At 35.5% G+C, this 20,079-nt stretch overlaps 3 protein-coding genes across 5 annotated transcripts; 1 reads left to right on the top strand and 2 right to left on the bottom strand.

Annotated features, from left to right (window-relative positions):
- Positions 1 to 6,159: 6,159 nt before the first annotated feature.
- Positions 6,160 to 11,479, bottom strand: LOC109213707 (probable LRR receptor-like serine/threonine-protein kinase At1g56140). Of its 3 annotated transcripts, none has more exons than XM_019377538.1 (7): positions 11,173 to 11,479; positions 10,415 to 10,603; positions 10,205 to 10,335; positions 9,732 to 9,945; positions 8,845 to 9,076; positions 6,897 to 7,047; positions 6,160 to 6,809 (listed from the first exon to the last, which is right to left on the bottom strand). In XM_019377538.1, the coding sequence occupies exons 1-7, from the start codon at positions 11,195 to 11,197 to the stop codon at positions 6,501 to 6,503; spliced, it is 1,251 nt and encodes a 416-aa protein (XP_019233083.1). In that variant the 5' UTR covers positions 11,198 to 11,479; the 3' UTR covers positions 6,160 to 6,500. The 3 variants fall into 3 exon arrangements, with proteins under 3 accessions (XP_019233083.1, XP_019233085.1, XP_019233084.1); XM_019377539.1 differs by having other exon boundaries at positions 6,161 to 6,809; positions 10,415 to 10,456; XM_019377540.1 differs by lacking the exon at positions 10,415 to 10,603.
- Positions 11,480 to 14,339: 2,860 nt separating this feature from the next.
- Positions 14,340 to 17,363, top strand: LOC109213706 (putative pentatricopeptide repeat-containing protein At3g15130). The gene has a single exon (XM_019377537.1). The coding sequence runs from the start codon at positions 14,638 to 14,640 to the stop codon at positions 16,717 to 16,719; it is 2,082 nt and encodes a 693-aa protein (XP_019233082.1). The 5' UTR covers positions 14,340 to 14,637; the 3' UTR covers positions 16,720 to 17,363.
- A 562-nt stretch (positions 17,364 to 17,925) lies between these two features.
- Positions 17,926 to 19,506, bottom strand: LOC109213704 (putative UPF0481 protein At3g02645). The gene has a single exon (XM_019377535.1). It carries the CDS (start codon positions 19,504 to 19,506, stop codon positions 17,926 to 17,928), a length of 1,581 nt encoding a protein of 526 aa, XP_019233080.1.
- Positions 19,507 to 20,079: the final 573 nt, after the last annotated feature.

The following is a 20,079-nucleotide window of genomic DNA, read 5'->3' as shown; positions in this document are numbered from 1 at the left end:
AGGGTTTCATCTATTTGGATTTGATCTCATCTCCTTTGGCCATCGTACCTTATCTCCTATGCTTCTTAAAACAGCTACGAGTTCAGAGGTGCTTACGTTGAAATTGTAACCACTGAACCTTGCCTTTAGACTTCCATCATCATCTCGTGACCCATGTGTGTTCCGATCGTTTCTGAACCTTGATGAGGAGCCCGATTCCCTGTTTCTAGGTTTGTGATCGTACCTTTGATTATCTTGCCTTGACCGTGAGTCCTTTCCCGCAGGTCCCATGTAAGGCTCGTATCTGTTTTTACCACATCTTTTTTCATTTTCTACACGTCTTGAGCTTACTTTTTCTTCTGTTTTATGTCGTAAAATGATATCTTCTTCAATCCTCATCTTTGTACTGTATCTGTTGTAGACATCATTCCACGTTGTTGCTGGGAATTCTCGAGGGCTTTCCTTGAGTCGCTTCGTGGCTTCTGAACTCTTCTCATTCAAATTGCTGGTGAAGGCTATCGCGGCCGAATCTCCTTGCTTGATTTTGAAGATGTCTTCCATTCTCTTTTCAACTTTTTGATCTCCCGAGTGTGCTTTGATAAATAAATCTGCAAGCTCAGCAAAAGAATTTATAGAATTTTCAGGTAAAAGAGAATACCATGTTAGTGCCCCTTTAGTGAGTGTTTCACCGAATTTTTTGACCAAGACTGATTCAATATCCTGCTTAGTCAAATCATTGCCCTTGACACCTGTTGTAAATGCAGTAACGTGGTCTCGTGGGTCTATTGTTCCATTATACTTTGGAATATCAGGCATTTTGAACTTCTTTGGAATTGGGAGAGCGGCGACACTTGGCTTCCATGGCTGTTGAGAATATTTATCTATATCTACTCCCTTGATCACGGGCGCTACTCCGGGTATTTGTTCTATGCGGTCATTTTTCTCCTTAAGCTGTTTCTGCAATGTTAGTACTAAATTTTGTAAATTAGAATTAACTGGATTACCTCGGTCTCCCTCCTGTGTTTCACTGGGGGTTCCACCGCTACCTGAATTAACCAGTCCAGAGCGAGGATTCTCCAAAGTATTGTTGTTTGGAGTAGGTGTGGGTGGAGCAGCAGGTAATTGATTAACAAAAGCTTGCAGAGCTTTGTTGACCTGAGTAGCGATAATTTTTTGTAAATCATCATCCATAGCTTCAACATTCTCAAATTGAACGTGTTCTTCAGTGTGAGACCCTTCAGGAGTTCCTTCACGAGATCGTCGTGGTGAACCTTGTGGAGAAGGAACTAATGCATTATTGTTTTGCAGATCTCCCTGAAGTTGTCGATTTTCTTGGTTTCCTTGGATGTTGTCATTGTTGTTCGACATAGTTGATACAACACAGAAAATCAAGTTGAGATATAATTGATTATTCGATTTCCGGTAACGGAACCAATTTGTTTAACCAAAAAATAGATTTTTAGTCAAAGCTTAGAATTTAGAAGAATACGAGTTACTGATAATCGGAAAAGTATATAAAGAAAGAAATTTGAGAATAGTAAGGTATGAAAGCTAGTAAATCAGAGTATATTCCAATAGTGTCTTATGTCTACAATTGTTTGTTTGTTTCCCTTATAGCCTTTTTGGGGATACGAGCCTTACCTTTGTCATAATAAGGCAATTACGGGCAATTAATGACTTTAAATATTACGTTATGCAATCATACACATTAAATACACATTCTCTAACGTTTCCAGCATTTAATACTCATTAAATGTTGTATCTGAGCTCTTATTAGTCCCACACAGAAAGAAAGAGCGCAGAGCCCCGGCCCGACATGTAGGTCCATTTGCTGTCAGATTCATTCTTTTGATTCTTTACGGTCTTTGAGCTTTAAATGTCTCGAGTAGGTGCGAGCGTTGAATTGCTTGTGTGACGGCTCGTGCCTCTTCTATTTAACTTGCTCGTATCTGCTGTTGCCCGTACCTATTAACCAACCTTAATTCTTTGACTGTTTGACCAGTCTACGTGTCATGACACGTCACCATATGCATATAAATACAATTTTTGCCCAATACAATAACAATATTAGTGGATACTCTTGAAGTTTTATCGTTTCCTCTGTTTATTTTTGAAACGAAGAAGTTTCTTTGAATAGGTGAAGTTGATGCTTCATTTCAGACGCTGAAAGATAAAAACTGTCCATGATTAATAATTAGTTACTTAGCGAATTTATTTTACAAATCTTTCTATTTCGTTGCATCATCAACAGATGCAACATTTAGGCGCGTTATTCTATATTGCATTGTTGTTGGTTCTTGAATTTGACTTGATATAAAGAAATTGATACCAAACCTAATTAATTGGTGACTATATCGTAGATAAATCGGTAAAAATGAGATTAAAATGTTGCATATGTAGCCACTCTCTTGTATATATAATGTCTGACATTCATGTATTCCTGAACGACGAGTTTATTTTTACCGTGAATTTAACTAGTATAAAAAAGAAAAACACGATATAGTCTGTCAAAAAATTAATGAACCTAAGTGTTAATTGTCAAAATTATCTGTAACATACAAGAAAAACTTGATCTTATGTAGTATTTTTTAAAAAAAAAAAGGAATGTACACAGTAAAAGAGGTAAAATAGGGATTTGAAGGAAGGAAAAAAACAAAAAGGTAGATATTCCTACATTTGTTACAATCAATAGATCATGCTAGAATACAAGATATATAGTCCCATAACAAATTCTGACATTTCAACATACGAACTCAGAATTACCCATTCGATCGATCTTCCTTCCCTAAAACTCAAAAGCTTCTCCCATTTTCAACAGAACAAGAAGCAAAGATAATAATAATAATAATTATTATTATAATAAAAGTCCTCCAAAAAAAATCCCACTGTTACCTGTTATGCAAAGGATTAGGTCCAGTAGGAACCATTCTTTTATCATCACCATTGCCAATGTTATTCTTGTTTTTCGTCAAGCTGCTGCCATTGGAGAAGTAATGAACTTTAATCAAATTTTGGCTTTTACTTTCTGCAGCTAATTCATAACTCATAGTTGGGTTAACGTTGTTGAGAAATATTTCTCTTGCCATAACTCTAGAGTACTCCATATTTGCTAAAGCTTGGTAAAGAATAAGGACCACAAAGAAAAGCAGATGATGAGCTTTCATCATAGAAAGGAAATTATTAAAATGGAGCTTAAGTGAAAGTGACTTTACCTATGAAACATATATATATATATTGTGAGCAAAAGGAATGGGGAGAAGAAGAGTCAGTTAATTATATTATATTTGAAGCTGCGCGCTGCCAGGTAATTTATAGTCATTTGGATTATAAAAGAAGAAGGATGGACTAGGGAGGGAGAGAATGATACATCAACATCTCTACAACAGAAGCCTCCATTAATTGCTCGTTGAAATAATAAAAAGCTATTCTTCCATTCACCTCTCTCAATGTTCCCTTATTTCCTTTCTTGTTTTTGTTTTTCCTTTTTGGAATAAACACACTTTAGGTTCCTTCTATTGGTGGTACATTATAACTCTTACTACTATTAATTTCATTTAAATAATTTTTATATTATTAGTGCAATTTAATTTATTAGAGAAAGTTATTGCTCTATTTTCCATGTTATTTTATCAGTTTTGATATGGAGAGTTACTTGTTGTTGTAAAATAATTTAATCTTCTAGTGTAAAAAATTAAACTATCACTTTAGGGGGCATGCATAATTCTTTGGTCAGTATTAGTTAAGTCTCCATTAGTGGAGTAATACATTATCGAGATAAAAATTTACTAACCAATAATATTGGGTTAACTAAAACATCTAAACCATTACAAGGTTATGGCCATAGTAAAAATGATTATTGAACCCCATATTCGACGTTGTTTTCATATTTGCAAAGAAAAGTTAATCTAAATTAAGGGAGAAAAATCATAAACTTTCAAATTATTTTAGATAATCAGAAAATTATAGTAATATGAAGACAATATCTTATGTATAACGTACGTTTTTAAAATTTATCTCTACTAATTAATTTGTGAAAGGTTTTTACTCAAAATAAATATTTTATTAGGTATTAAATATTATTCTGATATAGGTAGAATGTCCTCTAAAAGGTGGGATGAAGTCTTATGCATATGAAAATAATAAAATATGAAAATTTCACATTAGAATAATTGCGCTCCCTACTTTTCAATTTTATAGTCCATATTTCAATTTACAACCAACTAGCCCAAAATAATAGGCTAAGATTCAACATCTAAGTCCAATAGGTTCTCAAAATTACTATTTAATTTTCAAAAAAGATTCCTCAAGCTTTTAAATTAATTTCGAATCAGTAACTATGACTCAAATATTAGTTCAACAAACCAAATTTATTTGGGTGGTGAAAATTAGATTTTTAACAAGCTTAAATATGTGGGTTTAAAGTCCGAATTTGATTTTGTGAAAAATTTGGAATGGGTGTTATTTAGACTTGTTAGAAATAGTATAAGGAAGATGTATATAAAATTTGAAGTCATTTAATGGAGATTTGGACTGGTTTTGAACAAGAATTGCAACTGAAAATCGTAGAAAATGTTCGTCTACAGATACAAAGGTGCATAAAAGTGTATAATAGTTTATAAGGTGTCTCATATACACCATTATACAAGATTATACATAATTATACAAAAAACCGACTTCGTCTTCTTCCTTGCGTCTTTCCTGAAATTTAACTCAAATCTTGCTCAAATCTACTCCAAATCACTTCAAATTTAAATTTTGAACTCCTTTTGATATTTTCAATCAATTGGAACAACACCCAATCATTTTCGAAAGCAAAGCTTTGAATGTCTTCAATGGTGGACTTCTACTCTTCAATTTTCTTACATTGCAGGCAGGTGACACAAGAGGAGAAGCAGAAAATACACGGCGCCTTGAAGCATACGTAGAAGATGTGAGAAGAAAGAGAGTGAAAGTAATGATTGTGAGAACACAGGTTTAACTCTATAGTTTTTAGAAGCAATGATTGTAAAAACACATATTTTGAATTTGCTAGTGTTTTCAAAATATGTAATGTGGGCTAGGTCGGGTAAAACTTAAAACCATGGGCCATTTTTTGTTATGGTGTGAAGTCATGTGTATTTTCTTGTTATTCTTTCAATTATCAATGGATTAGCTAACGAGTCCAAATATATAAATATTTTTTAAAATTTTTTACCTATCATAGCTAAATCTAAAATCTATTTATGGATGATAACTACTTTTTTAATTTAGTTACTTTTCACAGCTACAAAGAATTTTCAGTTTACCCATCATAAATATACTAAATACATAGAGTTATTCCACTATATCAATCTTTTCCCTCAACTCTCTCTCTTCTCCCTCAAATTTCTGTCCTTTTTTCCTCTCTCTTCGCCCTTGGCAAGGCTGCCGTCCAACTCCGCCGTCGCCAGTCATCTTCTCCGGTGGAGCTCTGCCAGAGCCCAACCAAACAGCCATCTCTCTCTCCCCCCCCCCCCCCTTTCCTATCATCTCCGCCATCAGATCCATCCGTCTGTCGCTCTTTCTACTTCTTTCATCTCTACCCTCAGATCCAGATATGAAAATCACGAAGTCGCGATGAGTTCATTATCGGCGACAAAAACAATGGAGGGGAAGATCGGAGACGTCACCAGATCTAGATCTAAAGGAGATGCCAGAATTCATGGGTTCTTCTCCTTCTTTGTATCTCACATCTGAGTGTATTCGTCTGACCAGATTTTGGTAGATACAATGTGATAGTGTATTTTCAATCTGGCCGGATTTTTGTTCGCCTCCATTTTTAATTTTGATACAATGTATATAGTATTTGGCTTGGCCGGAGACGCCATCTCCGGTGAACTTTGTTCTCCACTGTATACAACCGAATTGAATACAGCGGCGTACACCATATTTCTTGATTTTTTGTTGTTTAAATACAGCTTAATTCAATACAATAAAATTGAATACAATGTAAAATATATAAGAACGAATACCTCTGAATTGAATACAACGACATACATTCCATGGCAAACAATTAGTAGCTACGAAATGTAATTAGCTAAATTATAACTACGCCCGGCAATAGGCCTCCGAACAATAGTCATTTCTGTAAAATGACATCTTATTCCTTTCCTTTTACTATTTTGATTGAACCAAAAATAGAAAAATGATATTCCTTTTCCCTTTCTCTCCTTATTTTTACTAGACGTTATTCCTTTCCATGCTCTTATTCTTCTGAAACAAAGTGAACCTTCCTCATCAAGAAATAACATTCACGATGCAGTTTCAATCACCAAAAACACTTTGCAATCATGTTAACTAATACACTCAAACTATAATTCCTCATCCCTGCAGAAAATTAGAAAAAGCAACCTTGGCTGTATTCTTTTCGACATATATATATATATATATATATATATATATTATATATGTACAAATACTATATTGACAACACACAAAAGATAAAAAGAATCGGGATCAACCATATTCAATGATTTAGCTTCCCGTGGAAGACGTACAGCACCCTACTTTGAAGGTGAATCACTCTGCAGAGGAGAAGAGAAACCATCTGTTATAATATCCCAAGAAAGCTTCTTGTCGTTCCTTCTCTTTCGATCTAAGAAAGCTGGTCTAGTTGGTGTTTCAACTACTGCAATATCGCGTATCAACATTGCAACAATCTCAGACATTGGTGGTCTTGAATTTGCATGCGGCTGAAGACATAAGAAAGCGACATTTATTGTTTGCATGACATCCTTTTCCACAATTCCATCTTCTCGCATCTTGGGATCAACTAGATCAATTAATCTTGACCTTTCGTATAGCTTCCATGCCTGCACTTGACAACCAATGTCAAACACACAACCTTTTCTGTTTCAATTAAAAGATAACGAAACATAAGTTAAATTTAGACAGCCTACATATTCGGGGAGATATTGCATTTCTGAAGGCAAAGAAAGATCTGTATTCTTCCGGCAACTGATAATTTCTAGGACAAGAACACCAAAACTGTATATATCAGCCTTTTCAGTCAATTCTCCTCTAATGGCATATTCAGGAGCTGTATAACCTCTGCACAGACAAATACCAAAAATTACATAAAATCATCCAATTCGTAAAATAAAAATTGTTGATGCGTATGCATCCGAAAACACTAAGATGTCATTTATAGATAGCAGACAACCGAGTTGAGAAGGAAAGCCAACTACTTCAATCTTGTGAGATACGACACTAAATACTGGCTCAACTGTTAAAACTTGTCTTTGCATATTTTGATTGCTTTCTTGAGTGTGTTCTAACAATTATTTGGCAATAGTTTTCTTTCTGCCGGTGCTTCTCTGTTGCACATACAGCAAGTGGATACAGTGCTGATTGACTTCATGCAGGAATAAGAGCTTTTGTCACCTTTATTTTTCCTTGTGCACGCTTAGACATGAAAATATTTTACAAGAATAGAAAAAAATCCCTCTGCACAAGTTTAGCATGGAACCTCATTCTCTGGACAATATAGTAATATAGCAACATTCATAACCTTATCAGAAGATTTCTCAAAATAAATTCTCCTTTCTTCATGTATAATAGTATTATCATACTTATAGGCTTATAGCTGCAACTGCTAAATTCAATTCTCTAGAAGACATGAGAGAAAACAAATCGACGAAGATAAAAATGTAAAAGCCACGCTTTTAGATTAACAGCATAATATAATCATTGGTGATATGGAGCAACTAGGAGTTGAATTTAGAGGAGTAACCTACCAGATTTATATGTGGCCACTAAACCACACCCTTGAGTGCAAAACACTTGGTAAGTTTTCAGATTTCTTTATTTTGTGGAAGACAACATGATAATAGCCCATGAACCTACTTTGATAAGATGAAGTTGCTTCATTAAAGTATTTCGCCATAAGGATACAGGTATCTCCAAATAAAATTTGTAACTCATCAAGCTAACACCATTTGCTGCACCCTCCCCCCTGCATTGTCTCACTATCTTAATACGCCTACAGTTGCATTGGTCTCTGTCCCTGTTCTAAGAAGTAGTATAGTAGTTTTTAGGGAAGGTGTGTTATCAAAATGCCTTGTTGATTCCATATATATCATTTCATTGCAAGCAGCCATCAATTCTAAAAGATTCCAGCAACTATTAACACATATCAATATTGCATTCCAAGTGTAAATATGATAATGCAATTACTTATCATAGCAGATAAGGTATATCAAACCCTCTCCTCCTATTTTGGGATAGGGTGTGTGTGTGTGTGTGTGTGTGTGTGTGTGAGAGAGAGAGAGAGAGAGAGAGAGAGAGAGAGAGAGAGAGAGAGAGAGAGAGAGAGAGAGAGAGAGAGAGAGAGAGAAATGCCGATGTAAATTGCAATTGGCATGAATATTGTAAATACGTCAGCCCATGACCCGTGACTTGAATGCCTGACCAATACTATTGCAAAGCACAACCTCATTTCCTTCTTAGAGATACTGTCATTGACAAATTCCAGCGGAAAGAATATGTTTTACTTAGGAAATTTATTCTTTAAATCATTTTCACAATATTTGGATGGGCATTGTAGGCATCATATGGTAGCAGAGAACACAAGAAGGTGGTGATGGGGCATATTGGAAGAGTGTTGGTAATAGCTGTAAGTAGCAACTGATAATATTGCTTATGTATTGGCAGGCAAAAAGTGGTAAGGCCAAGATAACTATAAGCGATAAGTCTTTTCCCTATAAAATATTTTCCGAGGAGAACATGTCAAAAATTTAAAACCACACAGTGGGAAATGATTAATCATACCAATTTCCAAACAGCTTCTATGTTAAAGGTGTTATTTTGAGATAGCATAATAGACCACTGAAGTGAGAAAACACTTACAAGGTTCCAGCAAATGCAGTGCTGAGATATGCTTGATCTTCAGGAAAAAACCTGGCTAGGCCAAAATCTCCAATTCTTGGTTGGAATTTGTCATCCAGCAGAATATTGCTGGCTTTGATGTCCCTATGGACAATTCTAATGTGTGAATCCTCATGAAGATACTGTAATCCTCGTGCGATCCCTGAAATTATCTGGTGCCGAGTTTTCCAGTTAAGGAATATATTACTCTTTCCTGTGAAAAGCAAACATTACAACCGAAATCCCGGATAGACCACAGATACAGTTCCTATTTTTTTTTTCTTTTCTTTTCTTTGTGCTATTTTCTTTCCTTTTTTGTGGGGTCAAGGGACGGGGGGGGGGGTAATAGAACTAGTACAAGTTATGGTACTGACTATCGAGAGATATAAAATTTGTATCACAAAGTTTAAGTACTAAAAAACATGGAATAAAGAAAAAGAAATTGCAAGCTACAGTTATATATCCTCAAAAGTGTAGGAGACAACTAGCAAAAAAGATTCGGCTCTAAACACATTGGGTAGCCAAGTAGTGAAAACTTTTCAGGTCAAAGCACACAGAACTCACTTCTTCATAAATAAAGCAAGGGTCTACAATCTTTCATTTAATCTTGAACCCAAATAAGATGTAATAATACTGTATGAGAAGTAATACGACAATGAATATATTATGACGATATCATTCAAGGGTACAAACATATGGGTTTCAAGAGTGATACAGATGCAGAAAGGTGCAAAAACAATGACATTCAGATTTCTTATATTCACTACTTCTCAAGCCGTTTGGCTCCTTTGTTTCTGAAAGCTATCCGAGTTCAGAACTCAGGAAGCAACAACTTATAACAAGTCTGATAGGAAAGAAAAATATAATACCATATAATATTTGGTCCAAGCTCCTATTCTTCATGTATTCGTAGACGAGCAGCCTCTGAGCCCCATCTGAGCAACAGCCGAGAAGGCGGACCAGATTCTTGTGCTGTATGCTTGTTATTAGCCGCACCTCTGCAAGGAACTCCCGTTCCCCTTGCTGTGATTTGTCAACAGACAGCTTCTTGACAGCAATGAACTGTCCATCTCCTACCTTCCCCTACGCAATACAGTACCTTATTTAGATTATCATGTATATATGTATAGTATTGAACACTCAGTAAGCTTATCATTTTAGGATTTTAGACTCATTTTTTAAGGTGTTTAGACGCATTAACCTTAGATGCTGTCTCACATCTCAAGATCTCATTACAGAGCCAAGGCCCTAAAGGATCTTTCAGGCATAATTATAACTTTATCCATGTAAGAAACAGTGTAATCAGCTTTAACACAAAAAAAAGGCCGCAGAAAACTAATACCAAGAAAACCGGACCAAATCCACCACTTCCAAGTAGGTTATTTGAATGAAAATTCTTCGTGGCCTTCTTCAATGTATGGAAGTTAAAGTAGCTTATTGTACGAAGATGTACACTAAGGGCATCACTCGTCCCTGTAACATTTGAAGAAAAGGCTTTAGTACTATTTCATTCCGAACAACTATAATAAAATTAAAGGAGCATCAGTGAAACCTTGAGGCTTAGCTGTGCGACCAATCAAAGCTCGCAGTTTTCCTGGTTTGAAAAACTTGCATAGAATGAGAATGAGAACAACCAGGACTATAAGAATAACGAGGCTTCCAAGAAAAAAGAACAAGCCCGAGTAAGGCTGCTTCGATGCAGAGTTCTGCAACACACGTCTTGATGGTAATGGAGATGTCACTGTATCCGCAAAGGACAATTTAATCTTAAGCGGCATAGAATCAATATGTCAAAGCTTAAGAAAGCTAGACAATGCAAGTGCATATATTATGCCAAGCTAAACATAAGGATTCTAACACCTGACACTTGAAAGAATGCTGTCTATTAATTTGAACTGTACTCCTACAATCCTTTTAAGTAGAAAGCAATATATAAATTTGGAAAACACATATATTCGTTATATAGCACCTGACACTGTAATTCTTATCTGTGTGCTTTTTTCCTATCTGCCTGACTAAGCCTCAGCGGGTAGATTAGTTGCGCGTAAGCTGGCCCAGACACCATAGTTGTCATAAAAAACAACAACAACAGCAACGACCTAGTAAAATAATACAAAGTGGGGTCTGGCGAGGGTAGTGTGTACGCAGACCTTACCCCTACCACGATGGGGGCAGAGAGGCTGTTTCGGATAGAACCTAGGCTCTAAAACAGATATCCCTAAATCTAGCACCCAAATGAAAACAAATGCAAAAAAAAAAAAAGGGGCATGACAACTTTTTATTCAATAAAGAGAAGCCAGAAATCCAAACCTTCAACATATGATAAACGGGGCATAGCTCCACCAATATATCTGTGAAACAGTTAAAGCTTTTTGGGCTGTGCTTCTGTTTCTGAGAATGTTTCTTCTTTTTCCAAGATTAAGGAAGGGAGATATTGACGGAGAAGAAAGATACATAGGAAGAATCGAAGAGCTTGGTGCTGTCGGAAAATCCAGAGTTGCCAGCACAAAATCAAGACAAAAAAGAATTACTAGTATTAGTTGTCTTGTTGTTTGAGTCTTGGTTACAGAGGACGGCAGAATTAGAAAATGATAGTGTGATTCGCTTACACCAATGCTGTTTCTGCAGTTAGCCCAATGTTCTATAGACAATTTTTCAAATAAAAGATCTTACTACTAAATTTTTAATTTTAGTTTTTTTAAAATTGAAATTTTACTTGTTCAGATCATTTACTACTCCTTCTGATGCACAATAAGCGACTAATTTATTTTTTTTATTTTGGTCCAAAATAAGTATTCATTTATATAATTGAGAAAAATTGTATTTTTTTTTTCAAAATTATCCTTACGTATGTATCTCTAAAAAGTCATTTACTCCTCACATTTGAGAAAACACGTAAATGCTACTATAACTATGGTGCAACATTTAATGAAGGGTAATTTAGTCACACTAACTATTTTCGTCTAGAATTTAGTATTTTCTTAATGGGTGTGCCTAAAGCAAATTGGTCGCTTATTATGAACCGGAGGGAGTTATAAAATATTATTATCACAGAAATGATCTAATTATTTAAAAACGGGAGAAATTATGAAGTGCCATGTAACACTATTTTGTCATATAACATTGTGTAATAAAATTTAAATCATTTGAGTCGGAAATATTAGTGGATTAACATTGTGTAATAATTTAATCTAATTACAAGTGGAGAAAAATTAAATCATACTATTAAAATTTTAAAATACAATAGTTTCTTTTTGCATCATGTAAGTTGGAAGACTACGAGCTCCTAATAATATTAGAAGAAAATGCATTTATAGGATAAAGTGTAATGGAAAAAATAGACAGAAGTCGTTAATAATATAAGGAATAAGTCGCATATGCGTAATAAATTATATAAGTCGCATTTATTGAGTGTTGTTTTATGTTCGCTTAAAGCATTCCTAGTTTTTAGTTTTTTACCCCATTTTTTGTTTCCATTTTGTATTACTCATAAATTTTCTTTTTAATTTATCCAAAAATAAAGGTTTTTTTTTATATAGAGCCATGAGTTAACAAAAAAATCAAGTGATAAAGCATTAGTGAGTACACATATGCATCAAAGCAGTTACGTTACACTTCTTTATTTGAAAGAGTTAAAATCTGAAATGAAAATTTACGGTGCGTAACTATTACGAAAGTTAAAAATGTGAATCGAAAACGAAAATGCTACTTATAAAATTGCAAGTACCGAATGCGACTTGTAAATCGCATTAAACGAGACTTCGTAAATGTGACTTATAAATCGCTATACATGAATGTGAATTGTAAATCGTAATCCATGAATGCAACTTATAAATCACAATACATGAATCCAACTTATAAATTATAATACATAAATACCACCTATAATCGCAATACATGAGAGCGACTTATAAATCAGAATACAAGAATCCTATTATAAATCGAATAATGGCAGTACATGATTGCGACTTATAATTGCTATACGTGAATGCGACATATAAATCGCAATATAAGAATATAATAACAACCCAATAAAATACCATAAGTCAGATCTGGGGTGGTAGAGTGTACTCAGACCTTACACTACACCAGAGGAGTACAAGGGTTGTTTCCGAAAAACTCTTGACTCAAGAAGGCGAAAAGAGACAAATCGCAATATAAGAATGCCACTTATAAATCACAATACATGAATATGACCTATCGCAATAGATGAATGCGCAATAGGAGAATGCGATTTATTAATCACCTTATAAAAACGCCACTTATAAATCACAATTCTTTATAAATCGGCATAGTGCATAGGACTTATAAATCGCAATGCTTAAGCTGCAATAGAGAATGCGGCTTATATCGCAACATTTTAGTGCGACCTAAAACGCATATGAATGCCACTTATAGATTGCAATACATGAATACAGACTTATAAATCGCGGTATGCATACGACTTACGCAAATGCCATTGTAAATCGCTACAAATGCAGGCAATTGACAATTATAAATTTGCGACTTACTAACCAATGTTTTAAAAGGCGGGGGCGAGAGGCGAGGCGTTTATTTCTGACGAGGCGAGGCGTAAGCCCTGAGACATGGGGCATAAGTCCCACGGATCTTTAATTTTACTAATTTCAAGAATCTTAAGATAGTACAAAATAAAACTAATTATAAAAATTACATCAAAATTATAAAATTATAACAAATAATCTATTTAAACTATTTATTAATTATAATTCGACTATGAATAATACGAGAAGTATGACATATATCATAATATGCAAATTAGTTGCAACATCGTTACATCTCAAACATCCAAAGTGATGTATTCGATATGAAATCTTATATGTATCTCTTAAGGAGTAATAAATCTTGAAAGAATTTCAATACTATAATTTGATATTTTACTTAAAATACTCCTTTTATTTAATATGATTTCTATTTGAAAGAGAATTTATGTAAAAACGTAATTCACAATTTAAATATGATTCTCTAGCATCATTTATTTTTAAGTTTTAACAAGTTAATAAACTGACACATAATTCATCATACAATATCATGATAACTAATTATTTGTAAAAAGTTATTAGCTAATATTGACATATTAAATTAATAAGTACTGTATCTTGTAAACGTGAAAAAAATAATGCTTAGAAAAATACTCTCAACTTAATGATTTATGATTAAGAAAGAAGAAATTTGAATAGTCAACGATTTGGTACGAAAATTTGAGGATTTACAAGTTTAGTTACATACAATTGTATAAAGTTTTATTAGGCGAGCTCAGTACCCTGGGCGTTGGGCGTGTCCGGGGCGTAAGCCCAGTGGCCGAGACGTAAGTCTCACGGAACTAAGTTCCACACATAAGCTCAGGGGCATTTTACGAGTGCTCCGCCCCGGGGCGAGCCCTGGGCGAGTCCCAGTTCTGCCTTTTAAAACAGAGTTACTAACATTCTGCCTATCGCATTCCTAATTTCCTACGGGATTTATGTCTCCGAAGGAATTAGAACAGTCTGTATTCGTCAACTAAATGAAAAGTCCAGTAAATGTTCGAAATTTATAAGTCGCCGAAGAAATTAGAACAGTCTGTATACGTCAACTAAGCGAAATGTACAATAAAAATTTTGATTCCTATTTCATTGAATAGCTAAACTTGGAATGACAATTTCCTGAGTTTCAAATGAGATGACAAATATTTTGACATTTTTTTTGAGCTCCGTAAGAGATTTGAAGGTTTCTGTTGGTCATTTGAGAAATTAAATGCTATAGCTCTCTGATAAGAATATGCAGCAAGGTAAGACTGTGGTAATGAAGGAGAGGCAAAAGTTGGCTGAACTTCTAAGAAATTGTTCTAAAAATTTGATTTTGGATGTGGGAAAGCAAGTTCATGGAGCTGTATTGAGGATGGGTTATGCATTTGATTTGATGATAAACAATGATCTCATTGACATGTATGGGAAATGCAGCAGAATTAAATTGGCACGCTCAGTGTTTGACAAAATGTTTGAAAGAAATGTGGTTTCTTGGACAGCTTTGATGTGTGGGTATTTACAACGGGGTAATGCTCATGAATCCTTCTTACTTCTCTCTCGAATGGTTTCTGCAAATGTAAGACCCAATGAATTCACTTTATCGACTAATTTAAAGGCCTGTGGTTCTATTGGTGCTCTGGAGAATGGACGACAGATTCATGGGTTGTGTGGTAAAAGTGGGTTTGAAAAGTATCCAGTTGTGGGCAATTCAATTATTGATATGTACTCAAGATGTGGGAAAATTGGTGAGGCTGAAAATATGTTTCATGAAATGCCTGAAAGGAGTCTTATAACTTGGAATGTAATGATAGCAGGGTATGCGACTGGAGGATTTGGTGATAAGTCTTTGTTTCTGTTCAAACAAATGCAAGAACAAGGAGAAATACCAGACGAGTTTACATTTGCTAGCACATTGAAGGCGTGCAGTGGTTTTAAGGCAGTCCGTGAAGGAAGCCAAATTCATGGCTTTTTGATAACAAGGGGATTCCTTGTTTCTAGCCAGAAAGTTATTGCCGGCGCGCTTATTGATTTGTATGTCAAATCAGGCAACTTGTTTGAAGCGCAGAAGTTGTTTAGTCAACTTGAACAGAAAAGTGTAATATCATGGACGACGCTGATGGTAGGAAATGCTCAAGAAGGCAAACTACCAGAAGCAATGGACCTGTTCAAGCAGCTCAGGGAAAGTAGCATCGAATACGATGGGTTTGTGCTGTCAAGCATGATGGGTATCTTTGCTGATTTTGCTCTTGTTGAGCTTGGGAAACAATTGCATTGCTGTGCAGTAAAAGTACCAGCAGGTTTAGACATATCAGTATTGAACTCAGTCATTGATATGTATCTCAAATGTGGCTTAATAGAGGAAGCTGAAGCACTTTTTGATGGTACGCCACATAAAAATGTGATTTCCTGGACAGTTATGATTACAGGGTATGGGAAGTATGGTCTTGGCTTAGAAGCAGTTGGATTATTCAAGAAAATGCATATGGATAATGTTGAGCCTGATGAAGTTTCCTACTTAGCTCTGCTCACAGCTTGTAGTCATTCAGGGCTAGTTCAAGAAAGTGAAGAATACTTTTCAAAACTATGCAATTCTAATCGTTTAAAACCTTCAGTGGAGCATTATGCTTGCATGGTTGACATCCTAGGTCGAGCAGGACGCTTGAAAGAAGCTAAAGTTGTGATAGAGAACATGCCACTAAAACCAAATGTTGGCATTTGGCAGACACTGCTTAGTGCATGTAGAGTGCACAAGAATGTTGAAATAGGAAGAGAAGTTGGGGAGATTCTCTTGAAATTAGATGGCAATAATCCCGTGAATTATGTTTTGATGTCAAACATTTTTGCTGATGCCCGCCGGTGGGAAGAATGTGAGGGATTAAGAGGACTGGTGAAAGCAAAAGGTTTAAAGAAAGAAGCAGGACAAAGTTGGGTGGAGATTGACAAGAAAATGCACTTTTTCTACAATAGAGATGAGACACACCCACTTACAAAAGCTATCCATGAGTTTTTGTATAAGATGGAGAAGAAAATGAAAGATGAAATCGGTTACACACGAGAAGTAAGCTTTTCATTACACGATGTTGAAGAAGAAACGAAGGATGAGAGCCTGAGATTTCACAGCGAGAAATTGGCAATTGGTTTGGCACTGCTTTCGGGTGGGGATGAAATTGAGGGGAAGCCTATTCGTGTTTTTAAAAACTTGAGAGTTTGTGGAGATTGTCATGAGTACATCAAGGGTTTGTCAAAGATTTTCAAGAAAATACTTCTAGTCAGAGATGCCAATAGGTTCCATAAGTTTGAGAATGGAGCATGTTCCTGCAGAGACTATTGGTGATAGTATATTTGTCATGAGTACATCAAGGTATGTTCAAGCAGCTCAGGGAAAGTAGCATCGAATAGTATATTTGAGGAATGGAACATGTTCCATAAGGACTTGCAGAGGATGCCCTCATTTTGGATTTTTACCATGGATTCAGCTTTAAACCTTTTATTTTGTTGTGCAAACTAGGAGTATAATGAAGGGTACAGCAGGTGGTGCACCTAGGAGGAAATGCAGTCTTCTAGTTTGTCACTATGTGGAGATGGACACACTGTTGGACTTGGAAGTATGCTTGGTAAACCCGATTTGGTGAATTATGTGAAGAACTTCAATAGGAGCCAAATTAACATATTCCGAAATTTATAATGCTGGGGGGAGTAATCATTTCAGTTTTTCATGGAGTGGAAATCAGGGCACTTCAAATGTGGTGAAGCCTACAAATCCACCCATTTTTTAGAATAAAGAAAGGATATCCCACTATCTCCACAAGTTGATAAGAATCCATCTTCGGAATATGTCCTCAAAGAGTTCGTAGTAGAGATGTTTCCATTCATGCTAAAGACAGAGGCATACATGGCAAAGACATACTCTGCGATACAAAGTCATATTGCCTCCATTTGTATCTTGGATCCAGGTTAGGCAAATAGCCGTTACAATCAGTATCCATCCATTGGGGGCACTTCCTGGTAATTCTGAGGCAAATCCAAGAAATGATGGCAGGGGCAATGTCCCCTTACTAAATGTGAGATTATACTTTCGTTACACAAAAGAATACTGTTAAATCATAATTGGTGAATTTGTCTGTTTATAAAGTTAAAAAATAAAAAAAATAAAAAAAAAGAGGAGTGCATGTAACGATCTCCTAAAGAAAAGGAAAAATGGGTATTAAATAAGCTCAACTAACTAGATAAGAGAAAGAGATGCAGGGAAAGAATTCTTTGACAAGAAACTACACAAGCAAAATAATTAGACTTCAAGTTTTATGCACTAACGATGTAAAACATATTTACACAACCAAATCACTTGTAATGTATTTATTTACATATAAATTTCTCTGATAGCATTAATTGGTAATCTAATAAAATTGTAACTTACTTGCTATAATATACGACGATGATCATATAATTATTTTTATACTGTCACTGTATTTAACTGAAATCCAAATAACAGGGGAATTCCACACAAGTTCATCCCACAAGGAATTGATTTATTGAGATCATTCTACTTCCTATTGCCCCAAACATTGTGGCAGCCATATAAAGAGCAAAATGTTTGGAAAATTAGCAGCAACACAACGGAAATGGAAAAAGCAGCAGCCAAAAATTTCCAAGAAAGGTAGATGTTTTTCTTCAACCCTCTATGAGCCCTAACTATTACCATCTGGTCATAACATTTGTTGACTTTCTCCATGGCAATCTCCACATTAGAACTTCTACTAGACCTCACAAATGACATTTGCATAGTACTGAACAAACAGGCAACTTCATTATCAGTCAAATCCCCTTTGATAACACCATTTTGCTTTAGCAACCTCACATCCTCAGCAGTATCTGCAATCCCATTCATTAGATTGATGTACCTGGCAAATTCGAGCTTGGATTTGGACATGGCAGCTTCATAGATCACCAAGTTTCTAAGTATGACTTCTGAACCAGCATTCACAGTGATCACAGGTAGGTACAAAGTTGAAGCAGCTTGTTCAAATTTAATCTTACTGATACCCTCATGGATGGGGCTGCATCTGATTCTCGCATAATGCCATAACCGGGATGCTGATGGGATGGTGATCATCTCATTCTCTTTGTCTTCATTTCTTTGCGTACCTTTCCTAAATAGCCCGGAAATCGTGGACCATGGCATGTTTGCTACAACCTGGTCGATGGGCTTTACAATTTTTTGCACGTTTCTGGGACCTATATTCTCCACGACCTCCAAGATTGTTTCGAAGTTGTGAAGGATGCCTCCATGTGTATCTCGATCTTGATCATCACCATCATCTTCTTTTTCTTCTTCGTCTTCATTTATATTGTCATGTTTGATACTGATGGCTGGCATTTCCATTGGAATAGAAGCATAATCTACACGAGCATCCAGGATTAAACGATACATAAGATCAAGCAAATGAAAAGGCTGAGTTCCTTGAACTTTTCTAGAGTGATCATTTGTAGGCAAAGCAAGTGGGGAATGCATTTCACAAAAGCGCCTAAACATGGAAACTAACTCGCTATCTTCTCTATCCTCAGGGGAAGATAGACAGAGAAGCTTTCTGATTTGCTTCAAGACAACAAAAGGGATTTGGTTCTCGAGCATCATGAGGTCTCGGGTGAAAATGGTGTCATCAATAATCTCCTGATCATCATGCACATTATCATACGATGAACGGAGGATGTTAAGCAAGAATAGACCATCTATGGCTACTATCCAAGCTAAAGTCTCCTCATCTATGTCCATGAACCGGTTATGACAAGCACGAACAACGAGGTCATTCTCTCTTAGTTTGTCGATCAAGAGGTGCTTAAAATTGAGGATTTGAGCTGGTTCAAGAATCTCCTTAATGGCAGCAAGTTTGTACCTTTCCATTTGATATAGGTCTGGCCTTAAATGGTGATATGGTCCCATGCCAATGAGTTGAGGAGTATAGGCTTCTGGTTTCTGGTCACTTAGTGTTTTGGGAACTTGAAGAACACAGACAGGAGGAAGAAGATTTAAGTCAATGGAAACCTCTTTCTTCAGGGCATTGCTTATGCGTTCTGTCCATCTCCTGGCGCTTGAATTTGAGGTAACAATGGGATCCAATGCCATGTTAATTTGTTAGCTATTATTTGGTAAAACAATGACCAAGGTATATATATATATATATATATATATATATATATATAGATATAGATGGTGTGTGGGAAGTTGTGTCACGTTTTGTTAATGAGTTTTGAAAATTGATGAATATTATATAATAGATTATCAAAAGTTAGTTTGTTGCTAATTCAACAAGTAGTGCAGATAGGGAGTTTCTTGCTTTTTTCCTTTTGCACAGTAGATAAATTATATGTTTCGGTAAGAACTCTGAATTTTATACAAACGACATTTCCTTAGATGAACAAGCTTATTTCACATCTGATGTCTCAGCCAACCGAAACCAACCATTTATGCTAACTTAGTTTATCTGCCAGGTTGCTCTACTTTTAGAAATAGTGATAAACGTCGTTTTAGAAAACGTGAAAATTAGGTGTTTGGCAACAAAAATAACAATGTAATTGTAAGTTTATTACGACAAGTCTACCCCTACATTGTAAATAAAGCATTAGTACACATTCATATCGTGTGATTAAATGAATCTTTTTGTAAAAATCTATAAGAACAAAAAACGGAAGAGTTCTC

Source organism: Nicotiana attenuata, unplaced genomic scaffold (genome assembly GCF_001879085.1).
Source record: "Nicotiana attenuata strain UT unplaced genomic scaffold, NIATTr2, whole genome shotgun sequence".
Classification (NCBI taxonomy): domain Eukaryota; kingdom Viridiplantae; phylum Streptophyta; class Magnoliopsida; order Solanales; family Solanaceae; genus Nicotiana; species Nicotiana attenuata.
This window is presented reverse-complemented; position numbering and strand designations above follow the sequence as displayed.

Bases quoted from the DNA above. Each gene is read 5' to 3' on its own strand.
- LOC109213707 (XM_019377538.1), bottom strand. From the start codon at position 11,197: ATGCCCCGTTTATCATATGTTGAAG. The intron at 10,604-11,172 runs GTTTGGATTTCT...TTGCGGATACAG, and splicing joins CCGTTTATCATATGTTGAAG to TGACATCTCCATTACCATCA. The intron at 9,946-10,204 runs GTATTAGTTTTC...TGTATTGCGTAG, and splicing joins GATTTGGTCCGGTTTTCTTG to GGGAAGGTAGGAGATGGACA.
- LOC109213706 (XM_019377537.1), top strand. From the start codon at position 14,638: ATGCAGCAAGGTAAGACTGTGGTAATGAAGGAGAGGCAAAAGTTGGCT.
- LOC109213704 (XM_019377535.1), bottom strand. From the start codon at position 19,506: ATGGCATTGGATCCCATTGTTACCTCAAATTCAAGCGCCAGGAGATGG.